Below are 21,149 nucleotides of genomic sequence, written 5' to 3' on the forward strand. Positions count from 1 at the left end.
AACACCTACTATGTGCCTGCTATTCTAGGTGCTGATGATGCAGTTGTGAACTTTGCATGCTAAGTACAAAAACTTAGTACAAGACTAAGCAATTATGAAAGATCCAACCTAGAAGTTGTAAGGTTTGTGGTGGAAAATAATAGAAAAATGGGAGTAGGAACAACGTTTAAGGTTGCTATAAGAAGACTTTCCTAATTTCATTGATTTCCAGGTATTATTGATTCAAAAAATACACACACACACACACACACACACTCCTCTAGGTATATTCCAAATAATTTAAAATTTTTATTTCAAAGAAAAGGAAAAGTCCTAACAGTATTTAGGCAGAAAAAAAGAAGTGATCTATATTGGAACAAAATCCAAATAGGCCTCATACTTCTTTTCTACTACAAATACCAGAGACTGTCAGGTCATTGTTCCCCATTTGATGCCTTATGTGATAGTATTATAATTTCTTTATGTTAGAAAATGGCAGCCCTTCTTTTTAGACCCTTAATTTTCTTCTTCTTGGAAAAATATCTTAGTATATAGATTTTGTTACAAGAAGACACTTTATTCCTACCTGCATTAAGTTGCTTTAATAAGCATACAGACTCTGGTGTCTGTGATGTGAATGGCATTTTCCAGGGCTTTATGGTGCACTTAAGCTTCCAGTGACTCTGAAGAATAAAAGGTTGCCTTCCCAAGAATTCTGTGCCTATCAAGTTGCCATGTATACATGAAGATGTTCAAAAATGCAAAGACTTGAAAAATAGGACACTTTGTCAGAAAACCTTTCAAAGATGTGCTCTGGCTGAGCAAAACATGAATGCAAATCAATCACTCAAATACGTATAAACCATACAAGAAAAGGACTGGTGGTAAACAGTGAAGGAAACTGAATATGTAAAAAAAAAAAAAATTATAGCTCATGTATCTATAATTACAAATTAAATTCAACAGTCAAACCCTGCTCTCAAAAATAAATATATTTAACAAAATGGTATAAGAAGAATCAGTGTCAATAACCTCAGATTAATTTAAAACAGTTAAAGGTCACAATACTTTAAAAACTGGTTCTGGCATAAGAACAAATCAGTAGCCTATACTAGACTAGGCTAGAGTCCACTAGAAATCTCTGAAAGCACATCTAGTATCTATATGTGAGGATGCTAAGATGTAACAACTAAAAATTTCTGGTAAAGGGTATTGGGAAAATTGATTTAGTGTTTAGAAATTATATTAAATCTGGATTCCCTCAACATGTCATATATTAAAATAAATTACAAGTGAATAAAGATTTAAGGAAAGAAATAATTAAAATATCAAGATACATAAATGCAGATGAATATTAACCATGCTCAGGCTAAGTAAGGACTTTGAGCACAAAAGTAATGGACATAATTACAAAGGCCTATATCAGTAAACTTGACTATGTAATAAACAACAAAACTCTAGTGATCACAACAATCTGGGGAAAAGATTTGTAACAGAATTTGTCAACAAGGTCTCATCCATGAATCAACAAGAAAATATTAACCCTAGTGGACCCGATTTCACTTATTAAAAGAAAGCTTCTCTAATCTCATTGAATGCCAGCGAGGTTTTTTTAAATGATTTTATTTTGCTTTGGCAGTGGGTGTAGAGTAAATATTCTTATACACTGCTGAAGGGAACTGTGACATGACTTTTTTTGGATGTCAGTTTGTCATTATATATTGGGAGCCTTTAACATTCATACCCTTTGAACCAATTATATCACTTATAGAATTTACTCTGTGGAAATAAAGATGCAGATGTTGAAGTATGTTCATTAATAGACTTGTTAAATAGCCATCCATGAAAAATGGTGGTTTTAAAAATAACAGCTTGAAATGTTGCTTACATAATATCAAGTAAAATAAAAACAACATACAATAAGATGTCCAATATTACTACTACCATTTGAGAAAAATTTACTGGAAGAAAATATACCAAAATATTAGCAAGGGTTAATTTTGTAAATGTCTTCTCTATATCCTTTTTGTACCCTTTGTATTCTTTTTGTGTTTTCTGTAATGAGTTTATATTATTTTTATAAGCAGTTTGAATACATGTGAAATGTTAAATTCTTTCCAGTATCTTCTCTTAATTGCATGTGTTTTTCACTAAACACTGAATTGGTTTAATGTAGAAAACTTCATCTGTTCGATTTCATTCTTTAAGTAAATACATAAACCATATCGGGGGAGGCAGAGAAAGTGAGTTGTGAGGAGAGAGGATTTTCATGGTATTCTTGAAAGGATAAATAAAAGAATAAACATTTTATTTGACCCCCATTAGCCATCTGCTTTATAGAGTAAATTGTATTTATGAGATGCCAGAGAAAAATAACTAATGAATTTATTCAAGGTGGTATAAATGTGCCAGTTACAAATTTAAATTTGTAGTCATATCAGTGGACAGTTTTGAACTGAGTAAGATCTTTTATAAAATCAGACAAAGTTTTAACGCTTAGGATGCAATGAAAGAAATGTATGTGGGAGTCTTTCAGTTAGAATAGAATATAAGATGGAACACTACCTGGAACAATATTCATTTGAGATGTGCGCAGTTTTTCTCTATTCCTGGAAGCTACATCTTTGTGCTGTGAGAAAAGCAAGAGGAGGTTCCTGATATGGTCTGTCCTTTCAGTTATGCTGTAGGTAGATTGCTAGCTAGAGCCATTTGAAAAGGAGCAGGGTAAGAACATGATATCAATGTATTATGGGAGAGTAGTGTACATGAAAGAGTCACCTTTGTACTACGTGGGATAATATTCCAGCTGATAATCTCCTGCATTACTTAAAATTGGCAGTTCTTCCTTCCCAATAATAAAATACCTGGAAGAAGGAGTTTCTTTAAGTCAGAAGATCCATTAATATACAAATAAGTTGTACCCTATACATACAAGTAAGTTGTCTCTACCCTACAGTCCTATTCCTTCATTAAAAACAAAAACACAGTACCTTTAAGAAGTATCTTTTTCCTCCATAATTTATAGCACTTGCCTGGTATTGTGTTTAATTTTAAAGTTTTTGTTTTGATGCAGGGACAACGTTTTATTAAATATTAAAAGATTTGATCTGAAAGTGTCCCCACTTAGAGTAAAAAAGAACAGGCCTGAGTCATTCAGAAGGCTTTTATATGACATGTTGGCTTTGAAGAATTTGTATTAATTATTTTGCCGAAAGCTTTTTTATTCCTTTTATAGACCAGAATTGAATAAAAATTGTTTAGTTTAGTGGTACTTAGTTCTTAGCATTTCCATTTCCTTTCCAGCCCTTGTTTTCTTTCCTCCCAACCAAAAACAACAAAAAAGATTTTCATATTTTCTTTTAAAGCAGAATTCTGTTATTTCTTCTGTTCAGAAGAGATAAGGGCAGGACGAAGGTGATGATTGGTATTTGGTGATGGAATGTTTATCTCACTTTGGATTTGCAGTGGCCATCAATAGGGACGAGCTGGTGAAAATTAGATATGCTTGTTAGCATTCTGCTACCAGCAACTACTGTGTATTGGAGAGGCCCTTTCTTGGTCTTAGAAGGCCAATTAAAATGTGTCTCTGGACTTCAGAGGGCAGTACAGATGACAGTCTGACACTCATCCTGGCACTTTTGAGTATCCTCAAGACATTGACACTAATGATTTATGAGTTACGCATATTCTGTCACCATATCTGCTCTTTGCTCCACACCCTCTCCTTTTCTCCTTTCCCTTCCTTGACAATGTTTGTGGGGTGATAAGAAAGAGATTTTGGAACCAAGAAATGAGGGGTGGCGGGGGAGAGGAAGATGATATATTTTTAACACTCTGGCTTCTTGCTACTCTGTCCCAGAATATACCCCCAGGCAGTTGGAATCCCCAGTCGGAAAAACACTGGAGAATGACTTTCCTTCTGCTTCTTTTCCCTTGCAGGAAACACATGAAATTGTGGCGATCAAGAAATTCAAGGACAGTGAAGGTAGATATATATATATATATATATATCTGTATATATGTATTTTTCCTTCTGTATAAAGTTTCTATACATAGAGTGTGGAAGAAGTGGGATCTAGCTGGTCAGACACTGTCTATTCGTGATATTTTGAAGTCACAGTCTCAGAAAGTGAATATAGCTTATTTCTTATGCTTTGCTTTCAAACATTTAGTTCCTTTTATGTGAATCTTTTCAAATCTCATGATATTAGAAAATTCATCTTTTTATTTTAAGGTTGCAAGCAGCATTGGAAATCTTGCTCCAAAGGCTGGTTAGAAGGCATGTTGTTTATGCTGTTTCTAAATATTATTAAAATAAAAAAACTGGCTTCAAGTAAATACTTCTGTGGGTCCACATAAATAGCAAGTACTACATGAAAGATTTCAGTATTGGTTACGGTGATCTCCAGCTCCTAGTCAGAGTTAGAAATACAAGGATATATTGAGGGATTGATTTTATATTTAGAATAATGCATTGAGAGAATAAAAGCTTTTTAAGAAGAAATACTATGCTTAGGGGCCTTCATCACATCCAGACCATTTCAGACAGAGTTGTAAAATTACCCCATGCTGGGCAAGAAAGTTTAAAATAATGCATTTCAGTAGTTCATTAGTTTTAAAATCTAGACTGTTGGCCATCCAAAGATAGCCAAATAGAGAAACTGTTAACAAAAATAGGTATGGCCTTTAAGGTGCTCTAGACAACATTTTTTTCAGACTTTTTGGACTGAGACCCACAGTAGAAATATATTTCATATCCTAACCCAGTGTCCGCACACATATGTAACACTATATGTAAATGAAGCAAAAATGTCACGAACTTCATCTTATGAATGTGAAGCTCTCTACTTTCTGTTCTTTCCTGTTCATGTAAATGCCTATTGTGACATCAAATGGATTGATTTCACTACTAGTAAGTCAGAGCCTGCTATTTGAAAAACTATGGTCTAAGAGTAAGAAGTACCAACACAGCATCAATCTTCATATCTAATTAGAAGTGTGGAAATAGCAGTCATAGCTTACCTTCATCAGCACACATCCCCTAAGTGATGTAAGACACCAGCCTCTATATTTATGAACAGTTTCATCACCCTCACCTCAAAGACTTAGCAAACATTAAATAACAAAAAGGGACTTGCTCCAGGATAGATGTAGTAGTATTTGATGTAATCCATCTCTGATGTGCTAGTTATATGAAACACATGCATATCAGCTGGGAACTTTAGCAGTCATTGTATGGGCAGGCTTAAAGGGAAGGTAAAAAGTGGAAGGTAAAAGAGAACTTTTTGCTTGTTCTGGGGGGACAAAAAAATCTTGCTTCAAATGGGATATTTGTGGTCTAGCAGGAAGCAGTAGCTCCAGGCTATCCCACTGTGATACCATTGGAAATGAGCTCTTTGAGCAGTGACTTTGGGTCAGCAGGTGGCTGAGAGACAAATGGTGATTTCCTAAAAAGAATGGTTGCAACAGTAGATCAAAGCACAACCTTCGCATGCATGTAAAGGCTTCTGGCTGTGCATTCATCTTTCAGGGCATATTGGCAAGCATCAGTTACCACCAAAAATAATAACTGTCATCAAATTTTGTAAAAAGTACAATCTAGGCCATGTATGCCATCTTTTTTTGTTTATGAGACAGGGTCTCACACTGTCACCCAGGCTGGAGTGCAGTGGCGCAATCTTGGCTCACTGCAACCTCCACTCCCCGGGCTCAAGTGATTCTACAGCCACAGCCTCCTGAGTAGCTGGGATTACAGGTGTGCGCCACCATGCCCAGCTAATTTTTTGTATTTTATTTGTAGAGACAGGGTTTCGCCATGTTGCCCAGGCTGGTCTCAAACTGCTGAGCTCAAAGTGATCCGCCTGCCTTGGCCTCCCAAAGTACTGGGATTACAGGCGTGAGCCACCTCGTCCAGCCCCATTACTTTCTTTTTAAGTAAATACCATGTTCTTTATAATCTCTGTCTTGTGCATACCAATTCTTAGCTTCAATTATATATTTTTACCTGTGTTAATGATACCTTTAGAGTGGAAATCTAATGTATCCGTTGAAATTCATTGAGCACTGAGTGAAGTGCTGTAAGAGTTGAGGTGTGGATACTTTCAAGAAGCATATGACCTATTAGGAGAATTAAGACCTGCAAATAAATAACAATAAAACACAGTAGAAAACAGTTATTGCCTGAATGGAGACATGGAACTTGGATCATTTTGAGGTGAGAGAAACTGTTTCTGGACGTGGTATCGGGAGTTCATGAATAGTCTAGACATGGAAAACATTTGATCTGCCCTTATTTTATTGAACCAACAAAACATTAATCTGCTCTGCCCTCATCTCTGCCAGACCCTTATCACTCACCATCCCTCAGAGGCATGCAGCCTTATCACCCACCCCACCTTGTCAATGACACCTACGTACCACCTACACATACTTCTAGAGGGATACTTCCAAAACATTTCTGTGCTAGAACCCAAAAACATAACCAATTATTCATAAACTTTTTCATTCCAGTCTGGCCCACTTACCTACTGTTTACATTTCTCCCAGGGAGATACTAGTACTCTCTTTTTTCTGTCTTTACCCTTTTCCTCTGGCTGGAGTAGTGTCTTGCTTAATGGAAAAATGGAAAAAAGGGTACATGTTTGGTGAACAACTCTTTTGGAGTGTGAAGTGTATATAGATAGTCTCATTCAGGTAAGGATGTCTATTCAACCCCTGGGTAAACCATTTAATTCTCAATCAGTTTATTAAATTTTAGCCAATTATAATAAAAAACAGTGTCGTGATAATATTGCCCTCATTGTCATGTAGCTCTCATTAATCCCCTTTATTAGTTATTCTTGAAATATTCTTTTGGTATTATGGCAGTGATTATCTAGATCTAATGTTTAAAAGTCTTAGTGAAGATAATGAAATAATCCTGTAAAAATATTGTTAACTGAAATAGGATCTGCACTTGGTCTGAGCCATGTTCAAGGTAATCCAGTGCAGATGCTCCTTGACTTGTGATGAGGCCACATCCCAGTAACCCATCATAAGTGGAAAAAATTGTTACGTACAAAATGCTTTGGCTGGGTGTGGTGGCTCACACTTGTAATCCCAGCACTTTGGGAAGCCGAGGCAGGAGGATTGCTTGAGCCAGGAGTTTGAGACCAGCCTGGGCAACATGGCGAGACCCTGTTTCTACAAAAATGTTTTTAAAAAAATTAGCCAGGCATGGTGGTGCGTGCCTGTAATCCTAGCTACTCAGTAGGCTGATGTAGGAGGCTCGCTTGAGCCCAGAAGGTTGAGGCTGCAGTGAGCCGTGATCATGCCACTGCACTCCAGCCTAGGCAACAGAATGAGACTCTGTCTCCAAAAAAAGGCTTTACTACACCCAACTTACCACACATCATAGCTTTAGCCTAGCCTCCTTTAAACATGCTCAGAACACTTATGTTAGCCTATAGTTGGGCAAAATCATATAACTAAGCCTATTTTATAGTAAGTTGTTGAATATCTCATGTAATTTATTGAATACTGTAGTGAAAGTGAAAACCAGAATGATTTTATGGGTATTCAAAGTATGGTTTCTCATGAACGCATATGGCTTTCATGCCATTATAAAGTCAAAAAATCGAAGTCAAACCATTGTAAGTCGGGACCATCTATTCTTTCACTGATATCACGGAATATATGTTAATTTCTGGTAGCTTTAAAAGATTATGCTAATGTCCTACTTTCTTGTTAAATTCATATATATTCACAAATTTATAAAAAATGTTTGTGAAACTATATTTTGTTAGACTACTATTTAGTTCAAGAAGTCTTTATTATCCCAGGATGATAGATCACTATTTAAAATGGGAATCAAAATTTCATAGTAAATAAAAGTTTATTTTGGGACTTTAAGTGGATAAAATGAAACTAAAATTATGAAAATAAGTTTATAGTTAACACAAGTTAGGTTATAGTAGTAACTAATATGCTATTTCAAGAAAGAATCAAGTGTTAACCTTTTTGGGAGGAGGAACAGTTTTTACAGTAAAATTGTAGGCTAGGCCAATGAATAGCTTCTACAGTAAAGAGGGTCATTAAGAAATATACAAAAAGCTTTGTCAGTTTTCTCTCCTTCTTCTTCTTCTTCTTTTTTTATTCCTGTCTATGTGTCTTCTTTTTCAGGCTGTATGTGTGTGACAGGGTCTTGCTTTGTATCCCAGGGTAGAGTACAGTAGCATGGTCATGGCTCAGTGCAGCCTTGAACTCCTGGGCTCAAGCAATCTTCCTGTCTCAGCCTCCCAAAGTAGCTGGGACTACAGGTGCGCATCACCACTCCCAGCTAATTTTTTCATTTTTTGTAGAGGCGAGGTCTCGCTATGTTGCTCAGGCTGGTCTCAAACTCCTGGGATCAAGAGATCCTCCTGCCTCAGCCTCCCAAAATGCTGCGATTACAGGCATGAGCCACCAAGCCTTGCCTTTTCGAGGTTTTTATTTTCTAGTTGTTAGCAGATACAATTCTATCAGATAATTTATCAGTGTCTTTGCCTGTGATTCTCTCTGAAAGACTTTGACACCCTGACTTGGGGATATAGACTCCTATTAAAAAGGAAGAATGTTTGAATAATGAAAAATTTTGTCTGAGCTTACTTCATTAGTTAATTTTTTGTTGTTTTGATGACTTCTGTTTGTTGACCCTTCATAAATTTGGAGTCTGTGATAATGAGTTCTTTAAGATAACCCTAAATGATGGTATTATAAGTTTGGCTATTAAGTTCCTGCAGAGAAATTTTATCTAGTAAACACCTGACCAACCAGAAGTCTCCATTGTATTAGTTCTGCTCATTGTAATAGTTCTGCTCATTATTTGGATTTTCTGAGAAGGGAAAAAATGACCATAGACCATAAAGATACTAGAGATTATTTAGTTAAAAGGTACTTTTCAGACTATGTATAAATTATAAATTTAGTCCAATTCTTCTACCCTTCCTATGACTCCCATCTTCTACAGTGAGATTTGATGTTCAGATGATAATGTATCACTGTTGTTTTGTCAACACAAGTACAAGTGTCTGCTGTCCTCAATTTATTAAATAACCCAAGAGCGCTGATTTAGATTATATAGCTTTGGACCAGCAAGAATTCAAAATATTGTCTGTCCAGCCTTTACTTTAGGAAAACCTATTGTCTAGAATTTATTTTTGACATACATTTGGACCTTCTTTTTGCTTCTTTAGACTTTTCCATCTTTCCTTAAATGTAAGGTGATGGAGTGAGGGGAGAGCCTCTCTGCTTGTCACTGGGCCTCTGTGCATGGCAAGGAGGCTGACTCCAGGGAGCTATACACTAGTCTACATTTGAGATGAAACTTAGGTTGTGTCTCTGCTTTTATATAAAATAAAATTACTTGCATTTCGTATTCTGCTGCATGTTTTCTATAGAGAACTATTTTCCTCTTGGAATGGACATATTCTTCTTAATTATTAGAAAACATTTAATTGATCATCTGTTCTGTCTTCTAATTTATTTTATTCTTCTGTTTACCCAGACACTGGAAAGCTCTATACTGATCTCTGGATCAGGAGTACTCTGGTCTCTTATTTTATATAATGGTACAAAACCAGAGTTCATAATCTGGAGTCCTTAAATTCAAGAGCCTGATTTCTGTGTGAAAGAGGCCTTGAAACAAAAAGTCCAACCCTTGATTAAACAAAGAATTTGATTAACTGAGCTTGAGCATTCTGGCTAGTCATGATTTTACCACACTTCCTTTTCATGTTCAACATGGACCTCCTTCAGACTTTAGGGATTCTTCTAGGATTTGGTGATCATTTTGCATCTTCTGTGATTTAATAGATTTCTACTGTGCTTTTACCTGTTCTTCATCTCTAAAGTTTGGAGGGTCCTCATCTTTCTTGGTGTATGTAACAGTAGCACTAGCATTCAAACTCCCTCAGCCACATTGTCTGTCTATTGATGTCCCTTCTTCAATAAGAGCAACCAGACTCAAATATGGTACCCCCATGGTTTTGATCAAGGATGGGTTGATTTTTCTTTATCAGTTTATCTGTGTAAAGGTCCATTTGGGGTGGGGGGCTCTTTGGCTATACAAAAATGTCAGGTTTGTGATTTCACAAAGTAGGTTACAGCTATTCCTGGATTTCCTTTCTAAGCCCACAGTTCTTTAAAAATAGAGTTACAATAGAGTTTCTGCTCATCTTTAGATTTTTCTCTTTTCATCAGTTATCTTTGAATCTCCTTTGCTCCTGTGATCTTTCTTCTTAAGAATTGTTCTCTTTAGCAAATCGCTCTTGATTTTTAGGTGTGTTAACTTGCCTTACTGGTAAGTTTAGAAGTAGGACAGTTTTTGGGTTGTTTTTACTTAACATCCTTTTTCCACCCTGCCATTTTGTCCTCACTCAGTGGGGTTTCTATATATCTGCACATAACTTTGTCAGAGTTGATCCTGCATTCAGCTAAACCCCCTCAGTGGTAACTGATGACAAGATGGGTCAGCATGCACATAAGCAGTTATCACATAGAAGTATGGACTCGGGAAGAGTCCTTCTGAATAATCCAGTATAACTCAGCCCCAGTATACAGATGATGGACCTCAGGCTCAAAGTTGCATAGCGTGTATGTGAATAATTGCAACTAAAATGCTGACCCAGGATCTTTGTTGAGTTTTTCTTCCACCCATACTATGCTGCCTTGCCGTTCGGCTAAATGGTAGCATAGTTATACCTGAACCTGGGTACTGTGACTCACTTTCCAAAACTCACTGTATTGTATACTATGCCACCTTTGTGCCTGTGTTCTACTCAGACTATGAGGTTGAATATGACCCTCCATTCATGCACCCTGAGAAAGTTATCCTTTCTAGACTTGATTTCTTCATTTGTAAACTGGAGCCTAGCCTTGATAAAGAATCCTAGCTTTGATAAAGAATCCTAGCCTAGACAAAGAATCCACGGGGATTATTTCAACTAGATGGCAGTGATTTTTGTGCTCATTTCAGTGGGCTGTGCTACCATCTTTGAAAATGCCTTACTGAATGCTTTTTGTAAGGCATTTTGTAATGCCTTGCAAAATGCTTTCCTACTTTGTGTACCTCTGAGAAGAGAAGCCTGTGTAATTGGAATGTGCCTTCCTTTTCCCCTCATCTGATAATTTAGTTGACAGTTTTCATCATAAAGTGCAGGGCAGGCCAGGAACCTTCAAAGTACTTAGAAAAACAAAATTATAGGATGTACCCAGTAATAATGAAGAGTGCCCATTTTGCTTGAATTTAGGGAATTAACTCCACTTCCTGCCTGTTCCCATTCATTGCAATCTTAGTGCTCAAGTGTTTACCTCAACTTTTAATACTATGACTGGCATAAAGTAGAAAAGCCTTTATTTCCTAAAAACAGCTGCTCCAATGAGGTTGTTTGGGCACTACATTCTAGGTAATTTTGTGTGCTGCTTTTTGATGATTCATTTATCTTCTCTAACTATTGTTAAGTGGAGTCAATACAGATTCGAATAATGTATGTATAACAAAGCAGCCAAGTTCCATGAGGTTTAGGCTCATAATCAATACAATTTTAATGAAAAGAAATAATAGATTATTAGACTTGAAAAAGGCAATAGGATTTTTGGGAGATGGAGGCATTTATTTGTTTCTTTTACTGATGAAAAGTTAAGTGGCTTGCCTAAAGTTGCATGGTGTACTGTTAGTTGATTAAAAGACTGAGTCCAGAATCTAGGTCTCCCTAGTTAGTCCTGGTCCACTGTTCCTTCTACTAAAACCATCCTGATGCAGCCATTCTGAAGAGGGTTTATTCATTAGCAAAGTGAAACTGCCACAAGTTGGTAATAAATAATAGTACGATGTTTTTTCATTTGCATTTCCAGTACCAAGAATTCACGAAGCATCATAGTTTATGGACGCTCTTAATGATTTTATTTTTATTTAGGTATTTGTGTGCATGTACTTGTGTGTGTTCTTGACCCTGAGCACTGTCAGTGTTCTGTATCCTCCATCGTTTCTAATCACATACTGTAGAAGACACCTAGGGACAGAGGTGAATAGGGAGAAGAGAAAATTCAGTTTATCGTACTGCCTGATAAGCGGTGCTTGAGGAAATTGACAGTGCTGTAAGAAAACTGAGAGGCAAAGTGCCTATTGTTTGCCCTCCCGTTGCTGTGGCTGAAGTGAGGAAGAGTTACGCATGTATGAGCAGAGATTTCCTTATGGCCACAGGTGAAGCATTCATGTAGGAAGAATGTATTGATCACCTCTCCTTGTGTCAGGTACAGTCCTGGTGTATATTGTTGAACAGAAGAATTGAGTCCTGTCCTCCATGAGCTCTTGATTTAGCAGGGATGGCTGCATAGATTGCATACCACTAAGCAAACAAATATATCAAGAAAAATGGTAAGAAGTTCTGTGAAAGAAAAGTCCAGAACTGTGATAAGGAATAATGGGGATGGAGGCCTACTTGCTTTTGTGGTCTGGGAAAGGCTCTAGAGGAGTGATATTTAAACTAAAACCTGAAGGAGCAAGCCCTGTCAAGAGCCTATGTAGTAGACTGAGCATTGTAGGCAGAGGGAGCAAGTCTGAAGGCCATTAAGGTGGAAAAATGAAGTTTGGGGCTATTTTGGGAACTGAAAGATGGAGGTGAGGGAGAGGGACATGAGATGGGGATGGAAAGGCAGGCACAGACCAGGTCATGAGTAATCAGTAGACTTGTCTCTTGTTAAATTAGTCCCTTGTTAGATCATTTGTTTCTTATTTGAGATCTGTGTGTTATTCTGTTTCTTAGAGATAGATGGATTTTAGTTTGATTACCCCAACCTTGAGTAACTCAGAGGGGATATTAGAGAAGCATGTTCTCGATCTTGCTTCTTTAGGAAACTGCCGGTGTTCCTGTGCTTCAGCAGCTGCAGCTACCTTAGCATTCTAACAGTCACAGAACACCACTGCTCTGGCTCAGCCCCAACTTGCAGAACACCTGGACCTTTGTCCCCTCCCGATGCTCTAAGCTACTTTGGGATGTCCCCGATTGCATCTCAGACATTCCCCCACTGCCAGGTGACATCCACTGTCATGCTCTTTTCCCTGTAAGTACCCAGTTCCCTGTTGACTGCCTTGGTGTGATCCAGGTAATTCGCTGCTTATGCCACAGTTGGCCTTTCCTACTGCTGGTTCTTGTCTTCTCATAGGCAGTATCTCTCTTGGTCCTAATCTGTGTTCCAGTGTTCTCCAACAGCTTTCTGGCTAAAGTAGAATACTTCATTTATGTAACCAGTTCACAAGGGAGTGTTGACTCCGTGCTCCCAGTTTGTTATGGATACTCGGGTGCTACAAAGCCCTTGCTTTTATGTCATTCCCTTTTCTTTAAACTCAGTTTGAGTTTGAGTTGGGGGTTGGGAAAGGGGGCTGGGATAGAAAATAATCTGAGGAAACATTCCTGGCTTTGCATTTAGAATCTTCCCTCTCCCTTTGGAATCCATTCAGCCTTTTTCCTCCTGCGTGCCTTGGTTAGAGAGCCTTTCTTCTAGAGGGCGTATCAAGTAGGCTTCCGTGCCCCTATCTCCACACTCCATTTTCCTCCTTCTCACACTGAAAGACGTGTCTAATCCTGAGGGTCACACAGCTCTCAAGCTAGGATTCTGGCCCTTACCCAAAAGCTTGTGGCTACATGTGTTTTAGACTTCATAATTTTTGGATTTTAGAATGGACGTGTGGCATGTTATAATGCACAGCACTCAGTAATCAAGTAGTATTTCTATAGCACAACATATGAATGTTCATATTAGATTGGATAAACAAAGACTTTATGTAGTCTCCTGTCAGTTCAGGTGTTACCTCTCAGTGAATTTGCCCCAAACTTAGAAAAAGCTTTCAGTTTTTAGACTGTGTTTTGGATTTTGGACTTGCAGATGAGGGATTATGAACCTGTATCCTGGTACATACATGCAAAAACATGGTAGTTAGGATTTCCCGGGTAAATCTAAAGGTATAATAAAAACTAATTTAAATAGAAATATTATTTTCATCACTCCCCTGCCAATTAATCTATTAGAGTTAATATGACTTCTGTCCTTCCTCCATAACCGCGGAGATTATCATGAATGAAGTTGATGGTATGGAAGAGGGTCTATTGGTTCAGCATAAGTTCTCCATCCCAGAACAGCTACACCATCTGGGATGGACAGATGGACATGCCACAGGGAGGACAGCAGGAACCTACAGCAGCTGCTGTTCAGAGAGAAGATTAGACACTCTCAGAATTCCCTGCAACTTGGCTGTGACTTGAATTGTGGATGCTTGGCGCATGACCTCTGCTCCCTGAGGTGACTCATGCAGCCTGAGGAATAAAATGTTCTTTTAGGCCAAAGTTTCAGGCCATCCTTAAAAACATCAGCTACTACAGATGCCGGCTGCATAGAGGTTCTTCTGCACACTGACAGTTTTGATTCCTTATGGCCCTTTTAATCTCTTTCCTTCCTTGTATAGAGTGTTATAGTTCAGATGACAATGGAGGCATATGTTGTATCTATAAGTGTGTTTTTATACATACACGTAGTAAAAGAAGTATAAGAAAATTTTTATACATACACATAGTAAAAGGAGTATAAGAAAATATAAGCAGGAAGTCAAGTTTGTGCTGATCAAGTAAACCCTTTCTTCGATTTTCTTATTCTTGATCCTTTGAACAAGAAAACGTGTTATTTAATATTCCATTCTTGTACTTCTTATGCAGAAGTACTCAAAGCGGAAGGTGAAATTGGGATGTTTTCAGTGTTCTTGGAATTCTTTGAATAGTAGCTTGAAAGTTTTCATTTTAGTCTCTTCACCATTGTTTACATTCTAGAAAATGAAGAAGTCAAAGAAACGACTTTACGAGAGCTTAAAATGCTTCGAACTCTCAAGCAGGAAAACATTGTGGAGTTGAAGGAAGCATTTCGTCGGAGGGGAAAGTTGTACTTGGTGTTTGAGTATGTTGAAAAAGTAAGTCATTAATTGCCAATGTGCACATTTGCCCGATTCTTTTATTTAAGGCTGTTTCTGACATTATTTAAGAAAGTACTGTTATCTAATATGGCTTATCAATGTACTCATAATCTGAGGACTTTAAAAATGAAAGTGTTGTTAATAATCATTAGAAATTCTGAAATATATTTAAGAATTTTGTACAATTAAACTGTATAGAGATAATCATAAGTTTAAACAATATACTGATTTGGCTTCTGAAGTCTTAAACTCTATGTTCAACAAGTAATTTTTAGACTTGACTTAACTAAGCCTAAACTGAGGGAGAAACTGGTAAACTGACAGTGATGGTACAGGCTGGAAGAGGCTGTATAAGATACCACACTGAATCAGACCTAGGCTGGGGAATGAGTGGGCCCAGGAAGCAGCTTATGTGAACTGCCAGTGCTTTGGCTTTATTTGAGGGAAGGAGCTGTGCCAGGAGGCCTAAGGTGAGGCTTGAGGTGGTAGATGAGACCGTAAAAGAAAAGCATGCATTATTTGAGCTGTCTACACTTGCCTTAGCTTGTATTAAAAAATGTTCAACTTGTTGGAGACAATTTTAATAACATGACCTAAGGGCAAATGTATGTTACAGTAATCAATAATGTGTGCCTAGAAATTTCTTGGAGAGGGGCCTGGTGCAGTGGCTCACACCTGTAATCCCAGCACGTTGGGAGGCTGAGGCAGGCGGATCGCTTGAGCCTCAGGAGTTTGAGAATAGCCTGAGCAACATAGTGAGACCCTGTCTCTAAAGAAAAAGAAAAAGAGAAATTTCTTGGAGAGCAGCTGACCTACAGCAGTTGTTATGGTCAAAAACTTAAACAGATAAACACTTTAACAGTAGTAGAAGAAACTGGAGTGGGGCAAACCTTTAAGCAAGTTTTCTTGATGAGTAAATAGGTGGCTCCTGCCGATTCCTATGCTGTTGTCCAAAGAAGGTTGAAGTGGGAGAGGTTTATGTTTGCTGCAGGTCTATACCCAGGTGCTTGCTATACCATAAATGACAGAGTATCAACATTGTCATAACCAAATGGAAAGCAGTATTGCCAGGGTAACTGACCAGTAATGTGTCTTTGAATGCATTCAGCCTTTACAAATTGTTTTTTGAAATAAAAAAAAATACATGTAATAATTTCCTTACTAGAAAAACTGGAACGGTACTAGAAGGTTGTTTGTAATCTTAAACCACTGCTTTATGTTCCTTTTCCAGAATCTGTTTTAAGTTTCTTTTTCTGTGTCAACTTATACATTCCTCTAAGGTACCTTCCACACCAAAATAAAACTAAAAGTTTTTTTTTTTTTTAAAGTTCTATTAAAAAAAAAGGATTACTATATTAGGATTCCAGGGGAAACCAGATGCTCTTTATTTTTTAAAAACTTTTTAGAGATGGGGTCTCACTATGTTGCCTAGGCTGGAGTGTAGTGGCTATTCACAGGTATGATTATAGCACACTGCAGCCTCAAACTCCTGGGCTCAAGCAAATCTTTCACATCAGCCTCCTGAGTCGCTAGGACTACAGGTGCGCGCCACCATGCCTGGCTGCTTTTTATTTTTTCATTATCATAAATAATCATGCAGTTTGTAGTTTTCACTACCAAATAAGAAAATTTTGACATCTCTTTTAGTTTATCCTTTTTATTTTTGTTCTATTCATGGTGGTTGTTCATTATTAATAATAATTTAATATAACAAATGGAGAAGTCACCTCTGTGTATCTGTTTCCTCACTGGGAGAGGCAATTTTGTGTGTCTGAGATCTCCCTGCTGGTAAATGGCTGAGCTGCTACTAGAACTCCAGTCTTCTGACAGTCAGGCCTGAGATTCTTCCCCCGATCCTGTGGTTCTTAGGTAGAATGTGACTGTCACACCTGCCACATTAGTGGCAGTGCGTCATAATTGACAGTAAGTCTCAGGAGAGCAAGGAGAAAGTTCTCTAAGGGATAAGGGACTGGTAACAGAGACCCAGGATTGCAGAGGCTTAAAATAGAAGTTTCTTTCGCCCTCACATATAAATACAAAGGTAGGGCAGTACAGGACTAGTGTGGCAGCTCTGCTCCACCACAGCGAGGTGTGACCCTTGTCCTCAAGGTCAGGATAGAGTTCCAGCTGTCATATCCCATTGGCCAGGACATAGTTGCATGACCACATTAGCTGCAAGGCAGAAGAGAAATGTACTCTTCGTTCTGGGCAGCTAGGCCTCCACTTGAAAATTGTGTTCCTGCGGAGTAAGGGAAGACTGGATACTGGAGGACAATATGTCTGCCACTGAGGAATTTAGAATAGAATATGAAACAAGAGATACAATTTGTTTTCTATATTACAAAGCCTTCTTATTCCACCTGTGCATTTGGGACCATCTATGAATTTGTTAATTGAAAAAGAGAATTCAAATGGAGAATCAAAAAACGATGCATACATACTTAAAATGTTTATTTTAATTGGAAACATAAATACTGTATGTATTCATTTACCACGCTATAAAGGTAGGGTCAAGGCCTTTTGCCTATCGCTCTTCTGAAGTTCTGATTGGTCTTTTTTACATACATCATACTCGTAATGCATCTTTAAGGTAAAGCAAATGTGCAAAAACATCTGCAAAGGAATCTCAGTGCAGAATCCTTCAATGGACATGCTTATCCCCACTAGCACCCATTCCTTGCCAGTGTTTTGTAGTTGTCTCACATTTGATTAGATGGCAATAAGTTTAGTGGCTTTTCATTTATTAAGCCTTTCTAAAGTATTCAACTTTGTTTTCTTATAAACAACAACTCTTTTTTTAAAAAAACATTATTTCATTTGTTTATATGGTATTTAATTATATTAAAATAACAAGTGCATCTTTTATAAATAGGCATGGGAGTAAATACAACTGATTCTTGATAGGTATACAACTTGACTGGTGGGAACAAAACTGTGAGGCCAAATTAGAGCAGTGATTTTCTAACTGGTCTTATGGCCCCTTCACACTCTGAAAATTATTGGGAACCCTAAGAACTTTTTATTTATGTATATTTTATCTATTAGTGTTTCTCATATTAGTCATGACTGAGCAATATAAAAATATTAGTTCATTTTAAAATAACAATAAACGTATTGCATGTTAACATAGATAAGTTTGTATGTCAGTTATTCTTTCAAGTGAAAAATGGCATTCCACATAAAAAGCAGCTCATTCAGCTTGCATCTCAATCCTCTAAGTGCTTTTCCTCAGGACAACCATTGGACAGATGGTACATGTGCAGCAGAAGGGCTTTATGTGCAGTCTGCCATTTTATCATGCAGATTCCAAAAAAGACATGTACTCAAGAATTGAAATTTAGTCAAAGTAATATTTTGTACTGCTTCATCAAGGATGTCCTTAACTAAAACGTCTGTTTTCTTTTTTAAAGGCAAGGTTTAATTGGATTAAAGAATCCAATGCCTTGATTCATGCTGAGGTGCCAGCAGTTTACCCATTGTTGCTTTGTACCATTAGTGTAAATGCCAACACAGTGAAAAAGGCAAACATCACAGTCTTATTATGAATATAGTTTTGACTTCATGGGCTCTCCGCAAGGTCTGAGACCCCACAGATCCACATGTTACACTTTGAGAACTGCTGTCCTAGATGGTTGCTTACAAACAATAAGCTGTGATTGTACCACGGGCCTTGTACTTTACAGTGGGAAAGGAGAATGGTTAATCTGGAAATTCAATAGAGACCGGCTAAGTGGAATTTCTACATAATAAAAAATTTTGCATGAATTTTAGTTATAATGGTCTCTGACTCCAAATTAAGGTTTTTGAATATTGAATTGTAGGGGGTCTGTGACTCTTTATTTCAATAGTATTTTCTGGCCTGTTTGAATTTTTGTACTAAATGTATTGATCATTTTTAATTTTAGACATTTTTTTTTCTACTAAGAATATTTCCTGGATCTTCCAGGTGTATTTTCAAGGCTTGATTTTTATCACAAGATTCTGTTGCAGAGATACAGCACACTGTGTTTAAAAAGACTCTTTCCCCCCTTTATACATTACAGTGTCATATTTCTACTTTGTATTGCTTTTCTCTTCTAATTATTCTAAAATAAAGCCTGAAAACCTTTAGGGAGAGTGAAAAGTATACAGGGTTATTATTTGGGGTAGCATTAGGGAATAGTAAAAATGGAATTCCTCATAAAAGAAGGCCCCAATTTTAATGCTGATTCAGCATGAGAAAGTTGTAGATAGAAAGCAAAACAATAAAAAAAAAAAAGCTCTGTATTGGATGAATTATTCTAGATGCTTTGTAAAATTGTTAATACATAATTTACGGGCCTACCTAATTTGGGAAATAATGACTCTATTTAATTTTTAGAATATGCTCGAATTGCTGGAAGAAATGCCAAATGGAGTTCCACCTGAGAAAGTAAAAAGCTACATCTATCAGCTAATCAAGGCTATTCACTGGTGCCATAAGAATGATATTGTCCATCGAGGTGAGTATGAGATTTTTAAAATGGAAAATATTAAAACATCAAATAAAGTTAAGAGTATTTCACATGTTACTGTCTTTAAGAATATTTTCATAAGCATTGGCATTGCCATTTAAATTAAATATATTTTGAAAGTGCAAGACATGAGAAATATTTGCTCTCCAAATCTCCTTTTCTATCACCAAAAGGATGGATTACAAATTTATTTGGATATTGTGGTGAGATCTTTACATTTGTATAACTATTATAGATCCACTCCCAACTGTAGAAATGCCTAGTGATATAAGAGAACTCAACAAATGTGAACTTTGAAACTTACTTGGAGATAGGAGAAGAGCAAAATGTTGATCTCTATAGCCTTGGTCCTGCAGGTAGACCAGGTAATGTGAAACAACTCTTAATCAGGCTTTGTATAGGTGGTTCCTAAGTCACTGGCCCCTATTGGCACTCATGTCTCATTCCTTCTTACACCAACAATCTCCAGTATGTATCTTCACCTCCTAATTTTCTCTACCCCTTAGTGAAAAGTGCCCGTTGTCTGCAGTTGCAGGCATGATCAACCTTGCATAAAGGTCATAATTATACTCCCATAAACTGTTTTGTCCTTTACTGCCATGAAGTGGGTGGTTTATAGCAATGAAAGGGAAATTACTTGCTCAGCATCAACTTTGACTCTTCTCCTGATAATCTTTCTTGCACTGGAGAGTTTTACAGTAGTGGGACACAAATTGATACAACAATGACCCTAAATATTTATTTAAAAAATTGCAGTATTTACTTTTTGTCTTTAGATTAGCAGATAAAAGAATGCTACATTTTAATTTACCTATACACAAATGCACAAGGATATCACTTTAAAAATATTCTCACTTGTGAGAATAGTTTAAAGGTCATATGAAGAATGCCGTCGTCTTTTATTCCTAGAAACAGTTTATATTTCTCTTGCATTTGACTCTCATAGCAGTTACCTTATCAAGATTGTTGGTAGCATGGGTAGATCTCCACGTCAACTGGACATCCAGTGTCTAGGGTAATGATTCTAGTAACAGTCTATACTGTAGTTTGGGGATATTAATGAGGAGCCGAGTTAGGTGCATTTCCATCATGATACTGTGATTTGATTATGTGCATAGTGAATCATTGGTTGCAAATTAATGGTAGAAACCATGATTTGAAATCTACAGATTTCACTACCTCTGCCCTTTCTCCATTTGCATCTCTACCATATGATATAGATCATGGGTATTCTACTCTAAAAATACTATTGCGAGATGCCTCCCAAGGAGAGAATTCAACTGCATTTTCTGTGAATTTCTGCTTAACTCCCACCACATCTTCATAACATCCATGGAAAAAATTAGAAATCTTAATTTGACTCATCCAGTATGGCTTCAGCATTAGACATTGATAATTGTGAACCATGCAGAAAAGCTAAAGAGATGTAAATATAGAAATTATGTAGAAGAATGTAACAGAAAGCATGTCTTGTATTTCTTCTCCCGTAAATATAATGCTAGCTACTTATTCTCATGTATTTTTAAAGTATCTTGTGGGTGTAAACATTTTATATTTCTATCTCCAAAAATTTGCATTACTAGTATTTTATGAAGTAATAATAGGTTTTTGAAATGTGTTGGCCTATATTTAATTATTCTTAAAATTCTTTCAGAGATCCAACTAATCTTTTTAATACTTAAAGAGGAAAAAAATATTTT

General features: G+C 37.0%; 1 protein-coding gene across 11 annotated transcripts in view; it reads left to right on the plus strand.

The window, feature by feature from the left end:
• Nucleotides 1–21,149, plus strand: part of CDKL5 (cyclin dependent kinase like 5) — a 209,039-nt gene that overhangs the window by 134,198 nt on the left and 53,692 nt on the right. For all 11 annotated transcript variants that reach the window (XM_034949844.2, XM_055106646.1, XM_055106649.1 and 8 more), the window contains 3 exons: nucleotides 3,919–3,964; nucleotides 14,817–14,953; nucleotides 19,317–19,437. In XM_034949844.2, the coding sequence (XP_034805735.1) occupies nucleotides 3,919–3,964; nucleotides 14,817–14,953; nucleotides 19,317–19,437 (304 nt within the window). The remainder of the gene's footprint in view (nucleotides 1–3,918; nucleotides 3,965–14,816; nucleotides 14,954–19,316; nucleotides 19,438–21,149) is intronic.

This window comes from Pan paniscus, chromosome X (assembly GCF_029289425.2).
Source record: "Pan paniscus chromosome X, NHGRI_mPanPan1-v2.0_pri, whole genome shotgun sequence".
Taxonomy (NCBI): domain Eukaryota; kingdom Metazoa; phylum Chordata; class Mammalia; order Primates; family Hominidae; genus Pan; species Pan paniscus.